General features: G+C 40.7%; 1 protein-coding gene across 5 annotated transcripts in view; it reads right to left on the bottom strand.

The window, feature by feature from the left end:
* Positions 1 to 17,304: 17,304 nt before the first annotated feature.
* LOC148183445 (nipped-B-like protein) overlaps positions 17,305 to 24,660 on the bottom strand; it is a 207,767-nt gene continuing 200,411 nt past the window's right edge. For 4 of the 5 annotated variants that reach the window (XM_088061503.1, XM_088061504.1, XM_088061507.1 and 1 more), the window contains 6 exons: positions 22,604 to 22,804; positions 22,040 to 22,186; positions 19,859 to 20,154; positions 19,355 to 19,529; positions 18,536 to 18,721; positions 17,305 to 17,974 (listed from right to left, as the gene is read on the bottom strand). In XM_088061503.1, the coding sequence (XP_087917629.1) occupies positions 17,609 to 17,974; positions 18,536 to 18,721; positions 19,355 to 19,529; positions 19,859 to 20,154; positions 22,040 to 22,186; positions 22,604 to 22,804 (1,371 nt within the window). In that variant the 3' untranslated portion in view covers positions 17,305 to 17,608. Of the gene's footprint in view, positions 17,975 to 18,494; positions 18,722 to 19,354; positions 19,530 to 19,858; positions 20,155 to 22,039; positions 22,187 to 22,603; positions 22,805 to 24,660 lie in introns of all 5 variants that reach the window. The other variant, XM_088061505.1, reaches the window with a different exon arrangement.

The raw sequence follows: 24,660 nt of genomic DNA, 5'->3' as shown, positions 1-24,660 counted from the left end.
AGAGAGAAGCTCTGTCCCGCTGTCTGTCCGTGCTGCAGACACCACAGTCCAGGAGCGGGGATGTGTGGGAGTGATGTTTTTCCTTAACACAAACTGCGCGCTTCTTCTTCCCCCTCTCTTGCTCTCAAAGCCAGTCTTAAAGGTGCAGAACTTAATATATAACATAAACCAGACGATTGGGGATACCAGTATCATAAAGTCACCCCAGGACAGTAGCCTCAGCCTCCCATGACCAAACTGCCAGACATTACAGAAAAGAGGATGATCCCCTTGAAGGAACTTCTAGCATGTATGCCCAGGGAGGAGAGGATGACCAGTGCTAGAGGGGCCCTGCCTCTAGCCAGGAAGAGGCACGGGAAAACCGGGTCTTTTGGACGGTGTGGATCCAATGGCCTGGCACATCAGAGCCACAAAAATACGAAGCTTTAGTTGATACTGGTGCACAGTGTACCCTAATGCCATCAGGACATGTGGGGGCAGAACCTGTTTCCATTGCTGGGGTGACGGGGGGATCGCAGCAATTGACTCTGTTGGAAGCCGAGGTGAGCCTGACTGGGAAGGAGTGGCAGAAACATCCCATTGTGACTGGCCCAGAGGCCCCGTGTATTCTGGGCATGGACTTCCTTCGAAATGGCTATTACAAAGACCCAAAGGGACTCAGGTGGGCTTTTGGAATAGCTGCTGTGGAGGCAGAGGACATTAAGCAATTGAACAGCTTGCCTGGACTATCAGAGAACCCATCTGCAGTAGGACTCCTGAAAGTGGAAGAACAGCGAGTACCAATTGCCACCTTGACGGTGCACCGGTGGCAGTATAGGACAAATCGAGATGCTGTGATCCCCATCCACAAGATGATCCGAGAACTGGAGAGCCAAGGGGTGGTCAGCAAAACCCACTCACCCTTCAACAGCCCCATTTGGCCTCTGTGCAAGTCTGACAGAGAATGGAGATTGACTGTGGACTATCGTGCATTGAATGAAGTGACTCCACCGCTGAGCGCTGCCATGCCGGACATGTTGGAGCTCCAGTACGAGTTGGAGTCCAAGGCAGCAAAGTGGTATGCCACTATTGACATTGCCAATGCATTTTTCTCCATTCCCCTGGCAGCAGAATGCAGGCTTCAGTTTGCCTTCACATGGAGGGGAGTGCAGTACACCTGGAAACGACTGCCCCAAGGGTGGAAGCACAGCCCCACCATCTGCCATGGACTGATCCAGGCTGCCCTGGAAAAGGGTGAGGCTCCAGAACATCTGCAGTACATTGATGACATCATTGTGTGGGGGAACACAGCACTGGAAGTATTTGAGAAAGGAGAAAAGATCATCCAGATTCTGCTAGAAGCCGGCTTTGCCATCAAGAAGAACAAAGTCAAAGGACCTGCTCGAGAGATCCAGTTCCTGGGAGTAAAGTGGCAAGATGGACGACGTCAGATTCCCACTGAGGTCATCAACAAGATCACTGCAATGTCTCCACCCACCAGCAAGAAGGAAACGCAAGCTTTCCTAGGTGCCATAGGTTTTTGGAGGATGCACATTCCTGAGTACAGCCAGATTGTGAGCCCTCTTTACCTGGTTCCCCGAAAAAAGAATGATTTCCACTGGGGCCCTGAACAACAACAAGCCTTTGCTCAGATCAAACAGGAGATCGCTCATGCAGTAGCTCTTGGCCCAGTCAGAACTGGACCAGACGTGAAGAACGTGCTCTACTCTGCAGCTGGGAACAATGGCTTGTCCTGGAGCCTTTTGCAGAAAGTGCCTGGGGAGACTCGAGGCCAACCACTGGGATTCTGGAGCCGAAGCTACAGAGGGTCCGAAGCCAGCTACACTCCCACAGAAAAGGAAATCTTAGCCACCTATGAAGGAGTTCAAGCTGCCTCAGAGGTGATTGGCACAGAAGCACAACTCCTCCTGGCACCCCGACTACCAGTGCTGGGGTGGATGTTTAAAAGAAAGGTTCCTGCTACCCACCACGCCACCGACGCTACATGGAGCAAGTGGATTGCCCTCATCACGCAGCGCGCCCGTATTGGAAACCCAAATCGCCCTGAGATTTTGGAGATAATTACAAACTGGCCAGAAGGTGAAAACTTTGGTCTCACTGATGAAGAGGAGCAGGAACAAGTGACACGGGCTGAAGAAGCTCCACCGTACAACCAACTGCCAGCAGAAGAAACACGCTATGCTCTGTTCACTGATGGTTCCTGTCGCATCGTAGGGATGAACCGGAAGTGGAAAGCAGCCGTATGGAGCCCCACATGACAGGTCGCAGAGGCCACTGAAGGAGAAGGTGGATCAAGCCAACTTGCTGAACTCAAAGCTGTTCAACTGGCCCTGGACATTGCTGAAAGAGAGAAGTGGCCAAAACTCTACCTCTACACTGATTCATGGATGGTAGCCAATGCTCTGTGGGGATGGCTGGAAAGGTGGAAAAGAGCCAACTGGCAACGCAGAGGAAAGCCAATCTGGGCTGCTGACGAGTGGAAAGACATCGCCACCAGGGTAGAGAAACTGTGAAGGTCCGTCATGTAGATGCCCATGTCCCCAAGAGTAGGGCTAATGAAGAACACCGAAACAATGAGCAGGTGGATGAGGCTGCAAAGATAGAGGTGTCAAAGATAGACTTAGATTGGCAGCACAAGGGAGAGTTGTTCCTAGCTCAATGGGCCCATGATGCCTCAGGCCATCAGGGTAGAGATGCCACCTATAAGTGGGCACGAGACCGAGGGGTGAACCTATCCATGGACAGTATTTCCCAGGTTATCCATGACTGTGAGACGTGTGCCACGATCAAGCAGGCCAAGAGGTTGAAGCCGCTATGGTACGGTGGGCGGTGGTCCAAATATAGATATGGGGAAGCCTGGCAGATTGACTACATCACACTGCCCCAAACCCGCCAAGGCAAGCACTACGTGCTCACGATGGTAGAAGCCACCACTGGATGGTTGGAAACCTACCCTGTGCCTCATGCCACTGCCCGGAACACCATCCTGGGACTTGAAAAGCAGGTCCTTTGGAGGCATGGCACCCCTGAGAGGATTGAGTCAGACAATGAGACTCATTTCAAGAACAGCCTTATAAACAGCTGGGCTAGGGAACATGGCATTGAGTGGGTGTACCATATCCCCTACCATGCACCCGCTGCTGTAAAAGTTGAACGGTGCAATGGCCTGCTTAAAACCAGCTTGAAGGCACTGGGTGGGGGAACTTTCAAGAACTGGGAGATTAATTTAACAAAAGCCACATGGTTGGTGAACACCCGAGGTTCCACTAACCGAGTAGGCCCTGCCCAATCTGAGCCCTTTAGAATGACAGGCGGAGATAAGGTTTCAGTGGTACATATGAGAGGTATGCTGGGAAAAACTGTTTGGGTTAATTCTGCCTCCAGCAAAGACAGTCCAATCCGTGGGGTTGTCTTTGCTCAAGGACCAGGTTGCACTTGGTGGGTGATGCAAAAAGATGGAGAGACCCGTGCATACCCCAAGGGGACCTGGTTTTAGGGTGAACTACCCATGACACTGTGCTTGTATCTGTATCTGCATGTACATATGTATATAGTTAAAGCAGTATGTGTTCGTGTATAATTTAAAGGTTTAATATTTGATGTAACATTTTGGTATGGGAAAAAATTCGGGGTGGATAGTGTTGAGGGTTAGGTGTCTTTTTTTTTTTTTTGTTTTGTCCTTCTGGCCTGCCTGGGGAATTTTTACCCATTATGTGCTGGGACAACCTAATTAATTACCGGTACTTGGGGGCGGGGGGGGGGGGGGGGGTTGAACGGGGCAGAAAAGGAGGGTGGGGACAGTTTTTTAGCTGGCTTTCTTCGGCTTCGAAGAAGGACGAGAGAAGGGAATTTCGCCATCACCCAGACGGAGCTGCTGTTTCTTCTCCTTCTCCCCTCTTTGTTAGTGGCCTTTCACCCCCTGTCCTGCCGGGACGTGTGGCAGTGCCAGCCACCGCCACGGAGCTGCTGATCCACCTCAGCCACCGGCCCAGGATCTCAGCTCGTCCCTGCTGTTTCCAGCCGACTGTTCCTCGGAGCCCTGCAGGAGCACCGGGACTGACTGCCCGAGGGGGTTTGTGAAAACAAAACCTCTCCTCCATCCCCTCTCAGCCGAGAAAGCTGTCCCGGAGTCCCTGGTTCTGTGTTCTTGTTATTGCTGTAGTTATTGTTTGTTTGTTTTCCTGGTTATACTAGTAAAGAACTGTTATTCCTATCCCCAGATCTCTGCCTGAAATCCCCTTGATTTCAAATTTATAATAATTCGGAGGGAGGGGGTCTACATTCTTTCATCCCAAGTCTTAAAAACGAGATTCACTTAATAAATTATAAAAAGAATTTAATATAAATAAAAAGACAATTAGGAGACAAAAGAAATAAAGCAAAGGGTTAAAATGGCCGGGTGCCCTGGCGCCTTGCCAGGAGCACACCTGGTAGCTCGGGAACACTCCTTTTATCCCCTCCTACTGTGAGGATTTGATGCATATTCAAACTTTTTCAAGAAGTATTTAACATGTCCCCTCCCTGGTTCCACCTATTTAGAACATTTTTATTTTCTGCTGGTCAGCACTATTTTTGCTGGTCATCATTATTCTTGCTGATGAGCATTATTTTGGAGTTTGGTTTCCTTTCTTTTACAAATGGTCACTTGCTGATAACCATCCGGGCCCGTCATCCTTCCCCTGAGGACAGCTGGGTTTCATATCTTCCGCTGATAACAGTTTGGCCTCTATTGTTCTCTTGATAACAGCTTGGGCCCCACTGTCCTTGCCCTCTGGGGTTTCCTTGCCTTGTACCTAGGAAATTCTTTTAAGCTTAAGACTTGTTAGCAAGAAAAAAAGTACATACATAGCTAAAAAGTATTTAATATATAATATTCATCTGCGAAAGCCAATATCACAATACAAATTTATAACACAAGGGAGGCTCCTGCTCTCCCTAGCAGACACCTGTCTTCTAGAACCAAGACAATACTCAGTTAGAAAACCCTAATAGAGAAATGGAGAAAAAGTGTTTTAAAAAGAATAATTGAATTTTTAGAATGGCTCAAGTGGCACAAGCTACAGCAATTTTTATATTCCTAAGACATGTATTCCTTGTAATTCTCAGCCTGGGAGGGGGTAGAGATAAGTGGTGTATATTTAAAACAATATATAGCCTGGATACTGTCTCTTGTGAAATCTCTTTCACAGGAAACTCAGCTGGCACAGACCCTGCCTTTGGACTTTGCTGTTCACAAAAGTGAAAACCAGGAGATTGGGTCCTAGTTAAGGAGTGGAAAGAAGCACCACTGGTGGTAAGTAGCATGGACCTTTCCAGGTGTTGTTGACCACAGAAACAGCCGTCAAGACAGCTGAACACAGGTGGACCCATCACACACAGGTCAAGGTCTCAAGATTTGGACATCTCAGGTGGAGAAGATGGGAAACTGCGACTGACATTCCACAGGAGTGGACTGGAGCAGTAGCTGGTGCATCGACATCAGGGGAAGCCCCGAGTGCCTACCCACAGACTGCCTGCTGAAATAGTCTCTTTGGGCATCCCTTCTCTCAGATCTCCAGTCCCTGGGGGCTAATCCATGCTGTCATTGCTTTCTTTATGCTAAGCTGTTTCTGTGCCTTCACTTGCCACAAGTGGTTCGAAAGACAGCGTGAACGTGAAAATTAGGTTAGGAAATTAGATTACACCATTAGAATGGTTCCCTTAATAATCTTACCTTTATATTGTCAGTTAGGTTGGAGCTAAAAGTGGGAAAATAATTTTTTAACCTTAGGAGAAGTAGCACAAACCTTTAACCTTAGAAATTGTTGGGTCTGTGGAGGGCCAGGGGGATCTGAAAACTGGCCATTGGTGGCCAGCCCAGTCGAGCCTAAATGGTGGGCTAGCACCCTGAGTGAAGTCCATAATGGAACAGGATTTTGGGACAAACAAGGAAGTCCATGGCAGCTTCATTCTTCTGAAAGAGGCATATATTGCCTAAATAGAAAAGGTAGCATATATGTGGGAAAAAGCGTTTGTGACTGGACTTTATCTTTGGGTTTAGATTGTTGGACCCCCAACTGCCCTCCTTATGACTGTTCCAGATATCAAGGCAGATGGAATCAAAGACATGTTAAGCTCACTAATGGTAGCTGGGTAAGGTGCTCCTTCCGTAATTACCTGCTATAATTTCTATGTCCCATGTTTCTCTGTTACCACTATCCACCCAGCTGCAGCCAGGGAAACAGGGGAGATAGTATAGCATAGAAAAGAAGAACTTAAAAATGAGGCCCTTTCCCTTAGCTGAGATGGAAGTTCAGCTTTATTTCTTGGAGTCCCGTGGAGAAGAGCAGGAGGGAAAGAGGAAGAGGTATCCATAAGTGCCCCTTTTTGAAGGCAGGGGGAAGAGGATGGCTTACATTCACACAACCAATAAGGGGAACTGGGGAGAAAGAGATAAGGGAAAGAAACTTACAATTCTACATTTTCGGGGGTACATTCTTTGGGTCATACCATCTTTTCTAAATGCATTACAACAATTACCAAAAGGATTTTGAAGGCTGTAAAGCAGTGGGGAAGAATAAGGTTTTTTACCCCTTGTTTTTAAGCTGCCCCAGAGATAATTCCACAAATAAGACACGTTGTCCATGACTACCAGTGGAAATGACAACACCAGAATGGAACTTGAACCCTTTTCAGTAGGTTCTGATCCAGATCTAACAAAACAGATTTGGGATAAAACTGCAGGTGGAAACCTCATGTGGGAGCTTGGAAATGCAAATATTGTGATTCTTATGGTGAGGCAACTATTGTTGGGGGACCACTAGGCCCCGACAGCAAGCTGTATTTTGAACCACCAATTGATGATGAAAATTTGAAAGGTCCCTTTGACAAAGGGACCTGGGCTCTAAAGGAGCATTACTGCATTTATGGCCAATATGCTTACTGCAGGCTACCCCCGAACTGGTCAGGGATATGTTATGTGGGGTATATTAGACCATTGTTCTTTCTGCTACCACAAGTTCAAGGAAATCAGTTAGGAGTCAAAGTATATGATGATCTAATTAGAGAAAAGTGGTCAATTGATGCATCCCTGGCTGGAGGGAGCACCCAAAGGTGGGGCAAAGATGAATGGCCACCTGAACCAATCATACAGCACTATGGACCAGCTACTTGGAACCCAAATGAATTACTATCAGGTGCCAGAGAACCCATTTATAATTTAAATCAGATAATTAGTGTAATACATAACATAAATAAATTTGTGCTAAAGTTATAATCTTGTCTGATAAAAATCTTAACATATTTCCAGGAAACCTTCTCTGACGAGATTATAGTGATATGCAGCAAGGCCAACATGAATATGCATCTGCAAGGAGCATATTTCCAAGAAACCTCAGTCCAATAAGATTGTAACGCATGAATATTCATCTGGAATAAGTGTATTTCCAAGAAACCCAACAAGATTGTAACATATAAACCCAAAACAACATGAATATTTGTCTACAAGAAGTGTATTCCAAGAGACCTCCGAAAAACCTGAAAACATATAAAAAGCACCTTGGGACAGTTGCAGTTTGTGAAGCATGGTGAAGCGGTGCTAGCAAGACCTTCCCTGCCTCACCCGACACTGCCTGTTACAGCGTCAAACTGAATTTTGCTTATGGCTTTTCACAATTGTATTTTTTAATAAATTCTTTTTTATTAATTGAATTGGCTACTCATTTATAACAATTAGGTTGCAAGCTGTCTTTGAAATAATAATTAACCAGACAGCTACAGCTCTTGATTTTCTTGCTGACCAGTCTACTCAGATGAGAAATGCAATATTTCAGCATTGAACAGTATTTGACTATTTATTAGCAGAAGAAGGGGGAGTGTGTGGCAAATTAAAAGACTAAAACTGCTGTTTGCAAATAGATGACAATGGAAAGGTGGTAAAACAGAAAACAAAAAGAATAAGAAAGTTAGCTCATGTACCGGTCCAGACATGGAAAGGATGGGAATGGGACATGTTTTCATGGGTACCTGGTGGACTGTGAGTTAAACAAAAGCTTTTTCTCTTATGTGTTGTAGCAACTCTAGTCTCTTTACCATGCATGATCCTTTGCTTAGTACAACTCATTCAGCATGTGATTAAAGGCATGCAGTTAGTAGCCATGCCTACTGACCCAGAGATGGCTACAAAAGGGCAGAGAATGATATCACTGCAAATAATTGTAAAACAAAAAAAGACCCAGGAACAAGAAATTAAGTCAATGATAACTAAAGTTTGTAAAGACAATTATTAAAAATTAAAAGAGGAGGGATTGAGAGGAATGATGGGTTTGTCTTTACAAACAAGCTGTGGGTCTGCTGATAAGATGAAACTATCACTGAGAGATAACAGAAACAATGGGATGAATTTCACTGAAAGATGAAAGGGACACTGAGGAAACAACATAAATTCCACAAGAGTTAAGAATTAAGAGGGAAGTTATACATTAGAGGGGAATCTTAGGTATTAAGCATTCCAGGAAGTCTGTACCTCTCAAGTACCTCAGCCAATGGGGAAAGAGAGAAGGGACATGTGGCCTGGAAATTAGGATAAAAAGGAGGCTGAGCCCTCCTTAAATCGAGAGACCCCAGGGGAATGTCCCATGGCCTTTCCCTTTATTCGAATAAAGTAAAAGGACTCTTCTGTCTCCTTTTTGGACATAAACCTCTGGTGTTTGTGGATTAATTTTCCTGACACTGGTGAACTTGTGTAATAAACTGGCTTGGCTTTGCTGGCATAGCAGAGTCCTTGTCTCTCAATCCCCGCAAATGGTGCTTCCAGTGTGAGGAAGCGAAGATTCTCCTATCTGGCTGTGAGGCAGGCAGCAAGCCCCACGGAACTGCAGCGTTGCTGAAAGGAAGCAGGAGCCGGCTGGCAAGAATCCCTCCAGGTTTTGAAGGTGAGCCGTGGGGAACATGGGAAATAATGTCTTCAGTAGAAAGACATGTTTTTGAACTTATGTCTAAACTTCTAGAGAAGCATAGGAAATCAGTTTCTTCTCATTCTCTTAAGCTGGTTTTGAGCTGGGCGAAATCACACGTTAAAGGTTAAACGCCAGTAGGGCTTTCACAGCAGAACTAAAGCTCAGGAGAGTGCCAGGAAAGAATCGTCTCCCGCTGCCCCCACAGCAACAGGCAAAGGACTCCGCAAAAGAACTTTTAACATCTCCCTTCTGTCTACGAACAACGAGATATAAGGTTGCAGTGAGGAGGACTGCAGCCTGGCAGAGCAGACCTTTGCGACCTTCGGGCTGTGGGCGGAGATCGGAGCTTGAACCCCCTACAACAACAAGGGACTTTTTTTGTGAACCAGAATCCAACAGAAAGCAAAATTCCGACACAGCTGAGAAAATTAGGCCAGTGGTGTTCTCTGTGGAACTGTGAGTACTGAGGAAGTGTTCTGGTAGTGTCAGTGTAACTTACAAATATTACAGTAATTTCTTCATATTGAAGCATTTTTTTATTACTGGCTAAAAATCCTGTACCTCTATCCTAAATAAAAGAGACCTTGAGATTAAAAGCTCTTGTAAACAGCTGCAATGGGAGTACTAGGAAAGATACTGATAACGAGACAGGCACGGTTCCAAGACACGGGTCCTGAGAATGGATCCACGGAATGCATCCAGCGAACGGTTCGATTCTCAATTTGGTGGGCAGTGTGAGAGGCAGGGGTGGAACCCCCTCCGAGCTCCCCCACCCATGTCTGGCCCCATGGCCGATGTTGGTCTCCCAGGAATGGGGGGCCCCCTCGGCTCGTCAGAGCTCTTCTGCCTCCTCCCGAGCCCAGAGGGCTGCGGCATCCTGTCTCGAGCTCCCGTGCAGTGCTGATGCCTGCCCCCCTGCCATGTTGCTGCTGTTTCAGTCACAAAAGTTGTTTACTTGTATGTTGTTCCTTGATGTTTAACTGTTGTATGACAGATTTCCATAAGGGTAAAAATGAGTTAAATTCTGTTATGAATTTAAGCAATGTTAAGTTTACCTTCTGTTATTTTAAGTTCTGTTAAGTGCTATTAAAATCAATTCAGTTTCAGTAATGTTAAGCTCTCTTAGGTGTACTTTTTATAATATTTAAGTAATGTTAATTTTCAGTGAAATTAATTTTAAGTTCTGTTAAAATGTTTGTTTAAATTATATTTATTTGGTATATTGAGTATATTGGGAGGAATGGAGTGTTTCAAAGTGTGGATTTTGAGCAAATGGTGAAGTGGTTGTGATACTGTGAGATGCTAGAACAGGGGGGGAGAAGTAATACTTGAAAGTTTGTGGCCTTTAAGAGGTAAAGAGAAAACTTCTGTTTCCAGAAAGGCTCACAAAAACAGATGAAGAGAACTTTTACCTTTGAATAGCTCATCCTTAAAAATGACATCCCTAGACTCATGACCCATACACACCTCAGAGTGATGTGAAATGGAGGAGAGAACTGACAGCAGAATATCCGGGCAGCTGGCATCAGAGAACTAGAAAGATATGAAGAAAAATAGTTTTCTTGTGAAAAGCTCCATAGATTAGCAGAAGAAGACTTCTTTTTCTCTACAAAGACTGATGAAAGGATTATAGCAAGAATTGGGACTGTTTTAAACACCAAAGTTTTTTTTTGTCTCTATGTTGTCATGTGAACAAGGGAATGGTTGGGTAGCTGGGGGAAAAAAGGGTTTCTGGAGGTTTCATTGTGGTTTCTTATTCTTGTCGTTTTTGTTAATAAATTTTCTTTGTTCCTTTTAAGTTTTAAGCCTGTTTTGCTCTTGTTCTAATCCATATCTCCCAGCAAGAAATAAGTAAGTTTTCTAGTGATTTTTTAGTTACTGCTTTAAAACCACAACAGTTTTTAATCTCATAACATGAATTCACAGACTTTTTATAACAGGCATTATCCATAAGATATTTAAAGGCACATGTATGCATTACTTTAATTATTTGCAGTTTGTTCATGGTACTGATATGCGGATAGAAAAACTCTATAACTCACAGAGTAGTTATGAGAGTAGGTATGAATTTATTCAGCTCTGAGGTGCATGGGGATATCTCCTCCAAAGGCATGCACTCCTTGGAGACTTGTTTCTCCCTTTTTATTCTCTACAAACTAGGGTTACACAGTACACCTAATACATATTCATTTTTTCTAACCCCACCTGTCCCCGCTTCATATTAAAATTAGTTCCACGCCTATTTGCAGCTGTGCACTGCTCCTTGTTGGTCACTCTGGTGGTCGTCTGGGGGTCTTTGGGGCTGAAGTCAGCAATTTTCCTTCAGCTGAACTTTTCACCTTGTCTTCTTGTGCATGCTCCTTTCAGTTCTTTTGACCCCCCTCTTTCCATTTCTTCTGGCTTAGGGGTCCAAAAGAATCCAAGGAAACCCCTCATCCTATGGTGCATTTATCCTTGCATCCTGTTTATGCACTCTAGCTCTTTATCTCATCTTGCACTCTTTATTCTCTTCCTGCTCTTATGGGAGCAGTCAGCATTTCACACGGGTTTTGTAGCCCCTTTTTCTAGTCAAGGCATTTCTTTATAAATGATTCCTAATTCTTAATTTCTCTGTTTCAGTACCATTGACTATTTAGCTAAGGATAACTGACAAAACTGACTGCTCTACAAAGTTTGACTTCGCTTTGTGTAGCTATCTACAAGACATGTATCATTTTAAGAAACCTTTTTAATGGCTATTACTGAGAAACTTGTTTTTAGGCTATGTTAGGGAGACCCTTCCACTTAAGGCCTGGGCTCTGGCCAAGCCCTGGCCCTATGTGGTCAGGAAGTATGCCAACAGATCCAGGTATTTTCTGCACCAAAACTGTATTCAGGTCACTTTGACTTGCAGATTTGGACCTATAACAGCTGAACCCTCTTTTGAAGTGAACTTGGAAACCTTTCTCGGGAATGGTTCTCCAAGTCCTCACTGTGAAACGAGGCTTGCCAGCTATTGCAGACTCTGGGTGATGGTAAAGTATTTAGGGAATTGATGATGCATTGTTTTAATTCACCATCCTATCTCTCATGTGCTACTAATTACATGTATTACCTGACTTATTGCTGCTTAGTGTGAGTTTATTGTTTTATCACATGTATTTTTTGCTTTTATGTTGCCTTCATGTTCATAACAAAAGACACACGTTGCTAAAAAACAGAGAAGGGAGAATATGGCTCCTCAAGGTTTAGATAATGAAATATTTACACTAAAAATTTTGAAAGTAAATAATCAAATTTGATCCCTGACAGAGCAATGCTGCTATGAAGATTTGCATGTGCAGAACCAATTTCTGAAAGTTTTTATGTAAAGATCCCTAATTGAGTGTACAATGGCAAGGCCTAACTGATTTATTATCCTAGGGAGAAGGTATGCATGTGTTTTATCACCAACAGGTCCAAAGTAGTTACCTGCTCGTCTGGACAAACTTTGATCGCCTCTGAGAAAATGAGGCCCAAAGAGAAGAAAAATGACCTAATTACCATCCAGCCCTTGTGACCAAGGCAAGAGTAGGACTGCCAGGACATGGCTGTGTCTAGAGGCTTACAGAGGCAGCCTGTCAACAGAGGCAACCTTGTGTCCTACTGCAGTCACCATCATGTTATCATGTTCCTACTGACCTTTTTTGGTTATTCCCTGTTCCATGCTTCCAGAAAGACATTCAGTAATGTCAAAGTCAGTATTTCCAGCTAACAGACTTGCACCTGCCTAAACAGCATGGCCCCTTACCTCCAACCATATGAACTTTAGAACAGTAGCCATTTATTTCCACTTCCTAGACCTTGGACATGATCCTTTTGTTCTCATATACTGTGAATCTCATTGTCAGACATGATTGTATTTGATAAGTTTTTATTGATTGTGATCTGCATTCCATGTATCTTATCCTGTATCTAACAGATGACCAATAATAGTAAGATAATAGCCTTACAGGTGTAAACTGTTTTAACATCAAAGTACATCAACCCTTTGCATAAAAAACAGAAAAGGGGGAGATGTGGAAGACCAGACAACTACAGAAGCTGAACCGGGTAGCACTTCAGACCTTTTGGCCCTGGTACAGTGCAAACCGTGGGAAAGATAAACTCAAGGCAAGAACAGAAGACATCATGTCTGGTGATGCTGACTGCTCTGATGAGAGAAAATGTAACAAGGACATTGCTAGTGCAAGAATGTAACAAGGACTTAATAACCAAAAAGACTGTGATACTAAGGGAACAAGAGCAAAGAGGTCTGAGTGGAAAATTTTGTATGGAACATAGAGACCTGTAAATACTGGTGAACTTGTGTAATAAACTGGCTTTGCTGGCATAGCAGAGTCCGAGTCTCTCAATCCCCACATTTCAACACAGCTTCACTAAGTATAGTTATGGAGAAAAGCTCTTTGGAAGTCAAAACAATTTTTAAAAATAGTCACTGAAATACTGATAAAGACTTGCCATTCCACTTTTGTATTTGTGATATTGATAATTCAGGGATGTTTTCATTATTGCTGAACAGAACTTAGAGAGATCCAAGGCCTTTTTTTCTCCTTGTACAGCCATACTGGGGAGGGGACTAGGAGTGCGTGGGAGGTTGGGAGAAGATAGCTGGGACAGGTGACCCCAACTAACCACAAGGATATTCCAGACCATATGACATCATGCTTAGTATATAAAGTGGGGGGAAGAAGGAGAAAGGGTGTGGGGGGGACATTTGGAGTGATGGTGTTCGTCTTCCCAAGTCACCATTTCACAGGATGGGCCCTGCTCTCCTGGAGGTGGCTAAACACCTGCTTGTGCTTGGGAAGGGCTCAATGAATTCCTTGGTTTGCTTTGCTTGTGTGTGCGGCTTTTGCTGTCCTTGTTAAAGTGTCATTCTCTCAACCCAGGAGTTTTCTCACTTTTACCCTTCTGTTTTTCTCCCCATTACACCCAAGGGAGAGTGAGTAAGCATCCATTTGGTGCTTAGTTAAACCATGACAGTGTGGCTCTTCAGTGAGTGGAAGAAAATTTGTGCCTTGGGTTCTTGCTATTTCTATCTATCACATGAGACTTAAGAGTGATGGGCACATAAGAAAAGCATTAGGTGTTTGAGTTCAACTCCATTAATATGTCTGTGACTCAGAGTTAAAATGTTTTATTCTTATTTTAAGGATCAATTCAACTGATCCATTAATTACCCTAGAGCATTAACACCTGCATTTTGGCAGAACATCCTTCTGTTTAACTAGCACCAGATGAGTCAGACCCGATCACAATTTTTTTTTTGTCATTAGCCACAAATACATTCTTAAAAGGTACTTTGTGCTAGAGGTAATGTTTAGCACAATCCAATTATTTCAGTGACAATATTCCCACTGGTGACACCACAACAGCAAAACAAAGGCTCCAGTTTGATTTAAATTTTAGATAGCTTTTTAATGGCCACACCTCACTAAAATACTTAAGCGAAATATTGTCCATGACTACCTCTATACATGTTGGGAGCCATTAATATAAGCAATAGAAAACTTTAAAAAATACAGAAGGGCATACTGAATAATTTAGAAAAATATTTGTAATTAAAGTTTTGTCATAAACAATTGTGATTTTTTTATAGCTGCAGATAATTAAAATAATTATTCTACAGTTTTACAGCACTGAAGTGGAAGATTTAAGATAATTATTATTTATTTCGATTGTGGAAATGTCTGTCTTTTCTTAAAGAGTACAATATGGTTAGTTAATTCTAAAAGCTTGAAAATATCCCTTTGTTAGGTAAGTTATTGCAACAAGTTTCCATGTAGAGAACTTGTACTCAAACACAAAAAAAAACCCCAATAATTGTTATAGTTATGTATGTAAAAATCTATAGCCATACAGTGAAAAAAATACTATAAAGCTATGTAAACACAAAGGGGTAAAATGTTGTGTCAATTACTGCAATGCAGCACTTTTTTAAAAAACTTTTTTTTTATGTTAAAAAACTCCTTAATCTTGGTACATGCTGTTGTCAATAATGTGGTTCATGTTGGTAAAACCCATGACTGCTACTCAGAGACTGAGCCCTGCATAGATTACAGCTGCAGCCTTGGGCTATTTCAAATCTCTGAAAATAATCAGCCCATGCTATACACAGGTAACAGGAATTCGTTTCCCAAAAATGAACTCTGCTACCTTTTTTTTCCCACAGCAAGTAATCTGAATGATTGTGATAGGCAAAACAAAGCTAGATATTACTCTGTGTAGTACAGAAGGGGAAAATTCAACTCTTAACTAGTGAAAATCTTATTTAATAATCTATAATTAATTTTATAAGTTTATATTATTTAGTATAGCTAACAGATACCATCAAGGAGCATGTGTGCCCTTTGACATTACACAATATAGTAATGGTCCAAATCCTCTCAACTAAGACAGCTTTAGACTTCAGGTTTCTATTGTTTAATTATAATTTATTTCTGATAATTTTATCCTAATAAATACCAAACAATTTGAAATTAAAAGCCACTCTTTGCTATTGGTAAAGTGACATAATCAGGAAATATTGTTTATGAACAAGGAAACATTTGTATTACCTATTAAAAATAAGATTCTGTAATATAAATAGCATCAGAAATGTCTAACAGACTAGTGACAACTTCATTTTAGACTGCATCTGTATGAAATTCTTTTTCTTAATCATTCAGTAGTTTCCTTGTGAAGTATTTTTAACTCTTTCTATGAGTTATGTGACATATCATAAAACATAGTCTCCAAGTATGAAACTCCCACTATACAAGCTGCTCTGGGCCCTGAGAAATACAGTATTTCATCATTTGGTACAAAAATGTCCTGCTTCCAGAACTGCAGGGGTGACCTGCTTTTTCTGCTTCTCCCTACTTTAACAACACCCATCTTAGCAGAAGATGTGGCTTTTTGCATGGTGAAGAAAACACCATTAACTATGAAGACAAAAAGGTGAGAAAATATTTGTTTAGAAAAATTCCAGTGGTGAAACAGTAAAAAGGCATTTCCCATGGGAACAATTACTAACTAGATTCTGAGAAGTTATTAATCAATTCAGTTTAATGCTTTTTCTATACATGAGAATATTTTGGAATACTGATACTATTCCTCACAAATAGAATAATGTATTAGAATTCCGCAAGCTAGTTTCATAAAAACAGCCTCCTACCACAAATTAAATTCATAAAAGAAAATAAACATAAGAGAAAGATTTACTTAATAAGGAACAACTATTTTAGATAAACATATTTGAAAACGTAACAGGGTTTATATGTCCCTAAAAAGTTCAGACATTTTAGATTTTTTTCTGTTTGCAGATCTGCTGGTTTTGTTTCTCTCTGGAAAGGCAAACTGCTTTTGAAAGGCTTGTGGCAACGTAGTCAAAACAAATGTTTCTGAAAGCTTTCAATAGTACTTTTTCAATTTACAAAATGTGAAAACATCTTTCAATTAGTAAAAAAAATAGGCTAATATACAAACATTTAAAAAAAAAAAATCATTTGTGAAGGAATGTAGCATAATTGCCCAGACTCATACCCATTCACTCCTCAGATACTGGTAGCTAGCTCCTCTTGACACAAGCCTCTCTATATTAACCCAGAGAAATGAGCACATGGCCAGTTAGCCCAAGCAAAATAGTCATTCAGCTTTCCCCAAATTTAAACTATCATAAATTACCATTTGGACAGCATTAGAAAGAAATTGAAGCATACAAGGAATAAACTATATTTTCTTTTTATATCAAAATGTACTCTTGAAAATGTGTTTGGCACAGTGCTAAATCATATAGTTAATACTAAATACTGCAGTATACAATAAACCCCAGAGTTAGCTTGTGTTTACACCCTTTAAGGGATAAAAATAAAAAGATACCAATTATTCAGAAAGCCTATAAAACTGTATAAACAATATTTTATGTCTTGTTTTGAAAACCACTAATATAGTAAATTTTACATAAAAGACTGCAAAATAATATAAATGGATTTAAACAGATCTTTACAATAAGAAATTCAAATGGAAACAGACAAGTAACAAAGAGAAGTAAAAAAATTTATTGCAGTATTCATTCCACCAGATTAGCTGGGGATCCCTTTTCTTGTATTATTTCAGGGTGACCTAATACATCAAAATCTACATTTACAAAAACTCCTTCTGCAGATAGGTCATAGATACTGCATGCATGGGGTTTTTTGTTGTTTTGTTTTTTTCCTTCAACAGAAAAAATTATATATCCGGGAGATTCTGACACTTTACAACCTGTAAAAACAATGCTTCCCTGGAAACTGGGCTATGCTAAAGAAAGCCATCCGCTGCTAGGTTAAACTCCAAGAACACTTTATTAAGAACATTAACAGACTAATTTCCAACATTCACTTGTTTATTTTTTTTAACAGAAAGTTTTTTTTTTCAAGGTATAAACAATTTTTTAAACTATAATACAGTGGGAGTAAAATTGAACTGAGAAGTTTCTGCTGCACAACAGCGAAGGAAGCTCCCACATAAATGTTTACCAAATATTTCCTTCTTTTTTCCTGCGTCCCAGGTTCCATCCTTACTCTTCATTTAACTGATTTTTTTTTTTTTTTTTTTTTTGCCAGAAAGTTGATATCTCAAGTTTTTCTGTTATTTCAATTCCTGTAAATTTGACTGTGTGTACAAATTCATTAGCTGGAAGTTCCATCCTTGGCAGCATACAGTGATCGTAAATTTTGAACAACTTTATTAGTCAGCTTATTAGCACTCGTTAGAGCAATTTTTTTGTAAATAATGTCTGACTCTTTAATAGTGTCTACCCAAGGCACCAGTTTGCGACCATCACGGCGCTTAGCTTCAGTCCAGGAGCCACTGTAGGAGCCTGCCATCCACTGAACACTGAAGCCATTGCTGGTTTTCTGTACTACTCTTGCAATTTGTGGTCGGTCTTTGTACTTTGGACAGCAAATAGCGATGACATCCATGACATCAACACTTTCATTCATCTGTGCTGCCAACTCTGTAGAGTCTGAATTTCGTTTTGACCTTCTCAATGACTAAAACATTGGGGGGAAAAAAGACCAAGTGTTACACAAAAGAACTTTAGTGAAATTATTGCTTTTATTGCTTTTAATCCCTTGACGCCGGGAGTTGGGATTCCCCGGCACACATTCCATTGCCGGCAATGAGACGCACCGCGACCGCCAGCGCCAAGGGGTTAACATATCCTTGTAAAACCACATACTCTTAATTTGTACCCGTGTCTTTATCTCTTATTGATATATAAAATTATATATACACACGAATCATAAAGCTACATAAAAACTTGGCAACAATAAAAAGGATAACACACAGTACATTCCAAAGGAAAATTAATAAATTTTTATATGGGATAAATCTTATTTTCTAGTTTGTGTTTTTTTATTGTCTTTTCTGTTAAACTTTCTACAAAAGTTGTATAAATGGTTAAGTAGAGAATCTCTATCTACAAAATGCTTTCTTTCATGTCGATTACATTACTTGGTGTACATTTAATATAATAGACTGACATTTATAATCACATAAAAATAATTTTACGTAATACGCTGTGAAATACGTTGACTCCTCCTCCGCCTCACCCCTGAAGTGCCTCCTCCTCTATCCTCCCCATCACTTTCATCATCCTCTGTCTCAGCTGCATTGTTTTTAGGGCTGCCTCCTCCAAGAAGTGAGGTAATTGCTTTGTTCCGAGCATTTGTGCTAGCTGACACCTCTCCATCTTCTTCCTCTTCATCAGGATCCAAATGTTCCATAAGGAGCTTGAACTATTAAATAAATCCCCCAAAAACTGGATCAGTTTACATTCAAACTTTAAAAACAGATATTCGTATCACACTACATTAAATAAAAAAACAAATGAAAAGGTAAAGAAACAGTGTAAAACGTGGCAGAAAACTTCAAACTTCAACAGCTTGTGTTTTGTTCTACAAACATTTTACTTTAATTTTCTAGTAGATATGTAAAAGCTTTCTTCCTGTGTTTCCAAAATTGCAAGTTTTCTCTAGTTAATATTTTAAAGAATTGGGGAAAAAAAAAAAGAAAAAAAAGGTTAAATACACTAGATCTAGTCTCTGTTCCCATGACAGAAACAGTCAGGGATAAAGTGAACAAGTTATATGGTAGAGTTATACGAGATGGATACCAGAAATTGGAAAATATTCTGCAAAGATGAATATCCTTCAGTTGAAATTATTTTTTATTGTGTTTAAATTTATTAGAATACTTTGAAAGGTAATACTGCTAAACATCCTGAAAGGAAATTGTGTGTTATCATATATCAGTCACATAAGATTACCAGAAACTTAACATTTTGAAATGTTCATCCAATCTACTTTCAAGTTTACACTGTTACCTAGTTTGAAAGGATTTCAGTTTTTCTGCAAAGCAACTTTACTTACATCCAAGTACTGTTTTACTATACTCCTCTTCACTTCTTCAGTGATCTTAGAATTAGCCATATCACTCCGCAGAAAATCCAGAGTTTGTTTTGGATGGAAATGCACTCCTGTCTTCCTGTTTATAGCTTTATCATACACTTTTGCAGATTCAGATGGAGAATATTTCTGAATTTTACTGTTTAAAGAGAACAAAAGGGAAGAAAGAGCTTTTAAGTCAAGTCCAAAACAATTTCAAGGAAAAGCTTTTAAAAATATTAATTATAAGTAGTTATAATTTAACCATTCTGTATATATAAACATCCTGGTAAGAAATGAAATCATTACTTTTTCTAAGCCAGTTTCATTACATTCAACATATTCTATTTATGTTTTTCTCTTATACAAATCTATTGCTGAAACAATTATTAACAATAAACTAAACACCCCCCTCCAACTTCTTCCAAACTTAATCCTTACAAAGAACTTACTAGATAACAAGATGGCCTATTGTCTAAATATCCTTACCTATCAGAGAATCCACAGAGGTTCTTTAAATGCTGTTTCAGCATCAAAAGTAATAATATGCCTTGGGAGACATTTGCAAATTCAATTAAAGGAGCTGAATTTTCTGGTAAACATTTCATCACAGCATTTATATCATTTTCTTCATCAGAATCTGAATCAGAGTTTACTCGTTTCCGTAACCTCCGAGGCTTAGAAGCTTCCTCCTCGCTTTTGCTCTCACTACCACTGTTACTGTCACTCTCAGTCTCCTCGTCTGATGAAGGCTTTCTTTCCTTTTTTTTGTCTTTCACCATAGACTGCGAGACAGAAGTTAACACACATTCCAAAATTAAGGTAAGTAGCATTATGTACATTTCTAAAAAATCTTTAAAAAAATCATTATTGACTTAAATTAGGACAAATTCCCTGAACAATGTTATGAATTAATAACTTGATATTCATAACTTTATATTCAAAGATTAAAATGATTTATGACAAAAAAGGTCCCTGAAAAATTGATCCAAAGTCCACTTTTTTTGCAAGGTGGTTACAGAAAGAACTGAAGCAAGAAGTACTACACTGGCATATTATTCTTAAAAAGACTGCTCAAGTTTGTTATCAGAGACAGTAAAATGAAGTAAAGGCCAAATACAATAAATAAGGAAGAAAATTTCATTTTTGTTTCACTTAAATATAATTTTTGCATGTTACATATATTTCCATATGTACCTTGGTACAAACTAGTCCAAGCTGGTTTTAATCTTTGTCTCTGTTAAAATCCTATGACACTACACTGATGACCAGAGAGCCCCTCAAATCAGCACAGTATTAAAAATATTCAGTTCCACTACTTGTACAGCTACAGAATTTCATACCTGCATTATTACTGCATATAGTATGCTTTTTCATAACACAGAACTTAAGATGTCCCAGGTAGGATCTTATCCTCTACATTCTGGTCTCCCATCTAAAGAATGTGCTGTCTCTTTCTAGCAGATTAAAAATTGACTTTGGTAGGGTGAGAATTCAAAGCAGTGTGCTTTCCAGATATCAACTCTGACTTGTACTTACTAGTCAGATTGGAAATTCTAGAAATGGGTTTGTTTCCTGACAGTCTGGACCTTCTACTGGTAAAGTTGTCCAGGAAATGAAGACACTGGTCTTTAAGAATCACAGAATCACAGAATGGGTCAGGTTGGAAGGGACCACAGTGGGTCATCTGGTCCTACCTCCCTGTTCCAGCAGGGTCATTCCAGAGCACACGTCACAAGATTGTGTCCAGATGGGTCTGGAATATCTCCAGCAAGGGAGACTCCACACCCTCTCTGGGCAATCTGTTCCAGTGCTCGGTCACTGCACAGAGAAGTTCTTCCTCATGTTCAGGTGGAACTTCCTGGGCATCAGTTCCTGCCCATTCCTCTTGTCCCATTGCTGGGCCCCACTGAGCTGAGCCTGGTCCATTCTCTGACCCCTCCCTGCAGACACTGACAGACATCGATAAGGTCCCCTGACAGATGACTCCTCTGGAAGCTGAACAGCCCCAACTCCCTCAACCTTTCCTCATGAGAGGTGCTCCAGTCTCATTAATCATCCTCACAGCCTCTGCTGGACCCACTCCAGGAGCTCCATGTCTCTCTCCTGTCTTAATCAGCCCAAAACTGGACACAGCACAAGAAACAAAGGCCTTTTGCTTATAGGGTTGTGTATTGCCATAGCAACAGATACTATATCATTATTTGGGTTCTTATATGGTACCTTAAGAAAAGACATATTGCACACTCTTTTCTTGCAATAAATAATGTATTTAAATTCTCCTAGGCGACACACATGGAACTGCCATCAGCTACTTGACAACAAAAGAAAAAGTAAATGGTATTTTGTTATTAAAATTATGCATGCAATTAATATTAATTCAAATTAATTCAGTTAAATTAGGGAATTATATAGATTTAATATTAATACCTCAAAAATCGTCATTCTTTTTTAATAACATAAGCAGCAATATAAGGAAAGTTTTTAACTAGTGTCTACCAGATACAGGTCAGAATAGAAAGAGTTGTTTGTTTTTTAACTACCAGTTACAAACTAACAATACTGGTCCATATCATAATAATGGTACTATATTCACTGAAAAATTGACCAAATTATATAGATGCTTATGCTGCCACCATAATAAATATACTAAAATATAAATACACATACCTCTTTAAATGACTGTAGTAGGTTGCTACCAGAAACTGATAGTGTAATGTCTATATGATGCATTATAAACAGTGGCTCTTCCTGTGTTTGATAAGGAAAACAGGCTAGATTGTCTGCTATGTACAAGAGCATATTCACCTCTGTTTTCTGGAAGTTAAAAAAAAGTACACAAATATACATACAAATATCTTATTATACACTTATCCTGTGTTCCTAACAGTTTAAAACAAAAAAATCACAAATGTTATTCTACATTCCCCCCAAACGCACTCTAAACAACATATATGTGTGTATATATATATATATATATGTGCAAAATTTAGTTATACCTAAAGATATATTATTACTAAATAACTCAAACTGAGTACAGAAAGGTACTGAATGATGCAAAAGTGACTAATGCATTCTATTAGGTAAATACCTTATATTATAAAGCAAAACAAAGTACCTTAAGGAAATAAAGCTATTGATAATTATGTCATAAAAACATATTGCAAAAGGAGAATTTAAGCTTGTAATTGTATGCTTTATTTTCTTTATAAGTGAAGGAAATGTGGTGCTTACTGCAGTATCATCAAAGAGGTTGAGTAAGGAAATTAGAAATGCTCGTCTGTGTTGACGGTTCCCTCGAATCATGGAGTATAGGTGTGAACACAATGCATTGGATGATTCATCATGTCTAAAACCTCTTACAGGATCCTGTGGGGAGGTATTGATTGCCTGTTGTACCTGGTAAGACATCTTCATACCAGCCACTGCTTTCATCTGAAATGGAAAAGTACTTATTTTTATTTAAATCATTGCTTTCAAGCAGTAACACTGAAAGTGGAAATTAAACAAATGCCTGTCAACAGAAACTTCTAGCTATTTTTTAAACTTTTTTCCCTTTAAGTGGTTCCTCATCTGAAGTTTAACTTCTAAACCCACACTGAAGTGCACTACTGCCTTTTGAGTAAACCCACACTGAAGTGCACTACTGCCTTTTGAGTAAGCATACAGATTAAAACAGAATTTGTGGTAGAGATCAAAATGTATTGTGAACTGCTTTAAAAATAACTTCTGTTAGAAACAGATGATCTGTTTACCAACTACAGCCAGCTACCCAAATTTAAAAAAAATTCAAGAATCATAGATTCATAGAATATCCTGAATTGGAAGAGACTCACAAGGATCAAGTCCATCTCCTGGCCCTGCACAGAACACCCCAACAATCTCACACTGTGCTGAGATTTTGTCCAAACAGTTCTTGAGCTCTGGTAGCGTTGTGGCCATGACCACTGATCTGGGGAGCCTGTTCAGTGCCTGACCACACTCTGGGTGAAGAACTTTTTCCTACTATCCAACCTAACCCTCTCCTGACACAGCTCCAGCCATTCCCTTGGCTCCTGTCACTGGTCACCACAGAGAAGAGATCAGTGTTTGCCCCTCCTCTTCCCTTCATGAGGAAATTGTAGACTGCAATGAAGTCGCCCCTCAGTCTCCTCCAGCTGAACAGACCAAGTGCCCTCAGCTGCTCCTCATATGGTTTCCCCTCAAGGCCCTTCACCATCCTTGTTCCCTCCTTTGGATGGTCTCTAATAGGTTTTTATTGTTATACTGTGGTGACCAAAACTGCCCCCAGGACTTAAGATGAGGCTGCCCCAGTGCAGAACAGAGCAGGACAATCCCCTCCCTTGACTTGCTGGTGATGCTGTGCCTGATGCACTCCAGGACACGGTTGGCCCTCCTGGCTGCCAGGGAACACTGCTGAGTCATATTCAACTTGTCATCAACCAGGACTCCCAGGTCCTTTTCCATGGTGCTGCTCTCCAGCCTCTCATTGCCCAGTCTATCTGTATATCCACGGTTTCCCCGTCCCAGGAGAAGAATCTAGCACTTGCCCTTGTTAAACTTCATATGGTTGGTGATTGCCCAGTCCTCTAATTGTTTGAGGTCTCTCTGCAGGGCCTCCCTGCCTTTGAGGGAGTAAACAGCTCCTCCCAGTTTTGTATTGACTGTGATCTTGCTTAGTATCCCTTCCAGTCCTGTGTCCAGGTCCTTAATGAAGATGTTGAAGAGCACAGGGCCAAGGATAGAGCCCTGCAGGACCCCACTAGAGACAGGTCGTCAGTTTGATGTCACCACATTCACTAGAACCCTTTGTGCCTGACCCATGAGCCAGTTGCTCACCCATCACATGATGTGTTTGTCCAGCTGGGGGCTGGACAGTTTGTCCAGAAGGATCATGGGAGAGACAGTATTGAAAGCTTTGCTGAAATCCAAAAAGATTATATCAACTGTCTGCCCTTTATCAACCAGGTGGGTTACCTTGTCATAAAAGGAAATCAGGTTTGATAAGCAGGACTTTCCTCTCATGAAGCTGTGCTGGCTGTGACCGATGACTGCATTGTCTTTCAGGTGTTTTTCAATACCTCCCAGAATAATCTCCTCCATAACTCTACCAGGCACTGAAGTGAGACTGACAGGAGAGACGGAAGGCCTCTTTCTTGCCCTTCTTGAAAATCAGGACAACATTCCCCAGCTTCCAGTCAGCTGGGATCTCTCCAGATTCCCAAGACCACCCAAAAATCATTGAGAAAGGTTTTGTGATCACATCAGCAGCTCTGAGTAGCCTGGGATGA

Source organism: Pseudopodoces humilis, chromosome 12 (assembly GCF_049639895.1).
Source record: "Pseudopodoces humilis isolate 2021_Gansu_Grassland_sample_001 chromosome 12, ASM4963989v1, whole genome shotgun sequence".
Taxonomy (NCBI): Eukaryota; Metazoa; Chordata; class Aves; order Passeriformes; family Paridae; genus Pseudopodoces; species Pseudopodoces humilis.
This window is presented reverse-complemented; position numbering and strand designations above follow the sequence as displayed.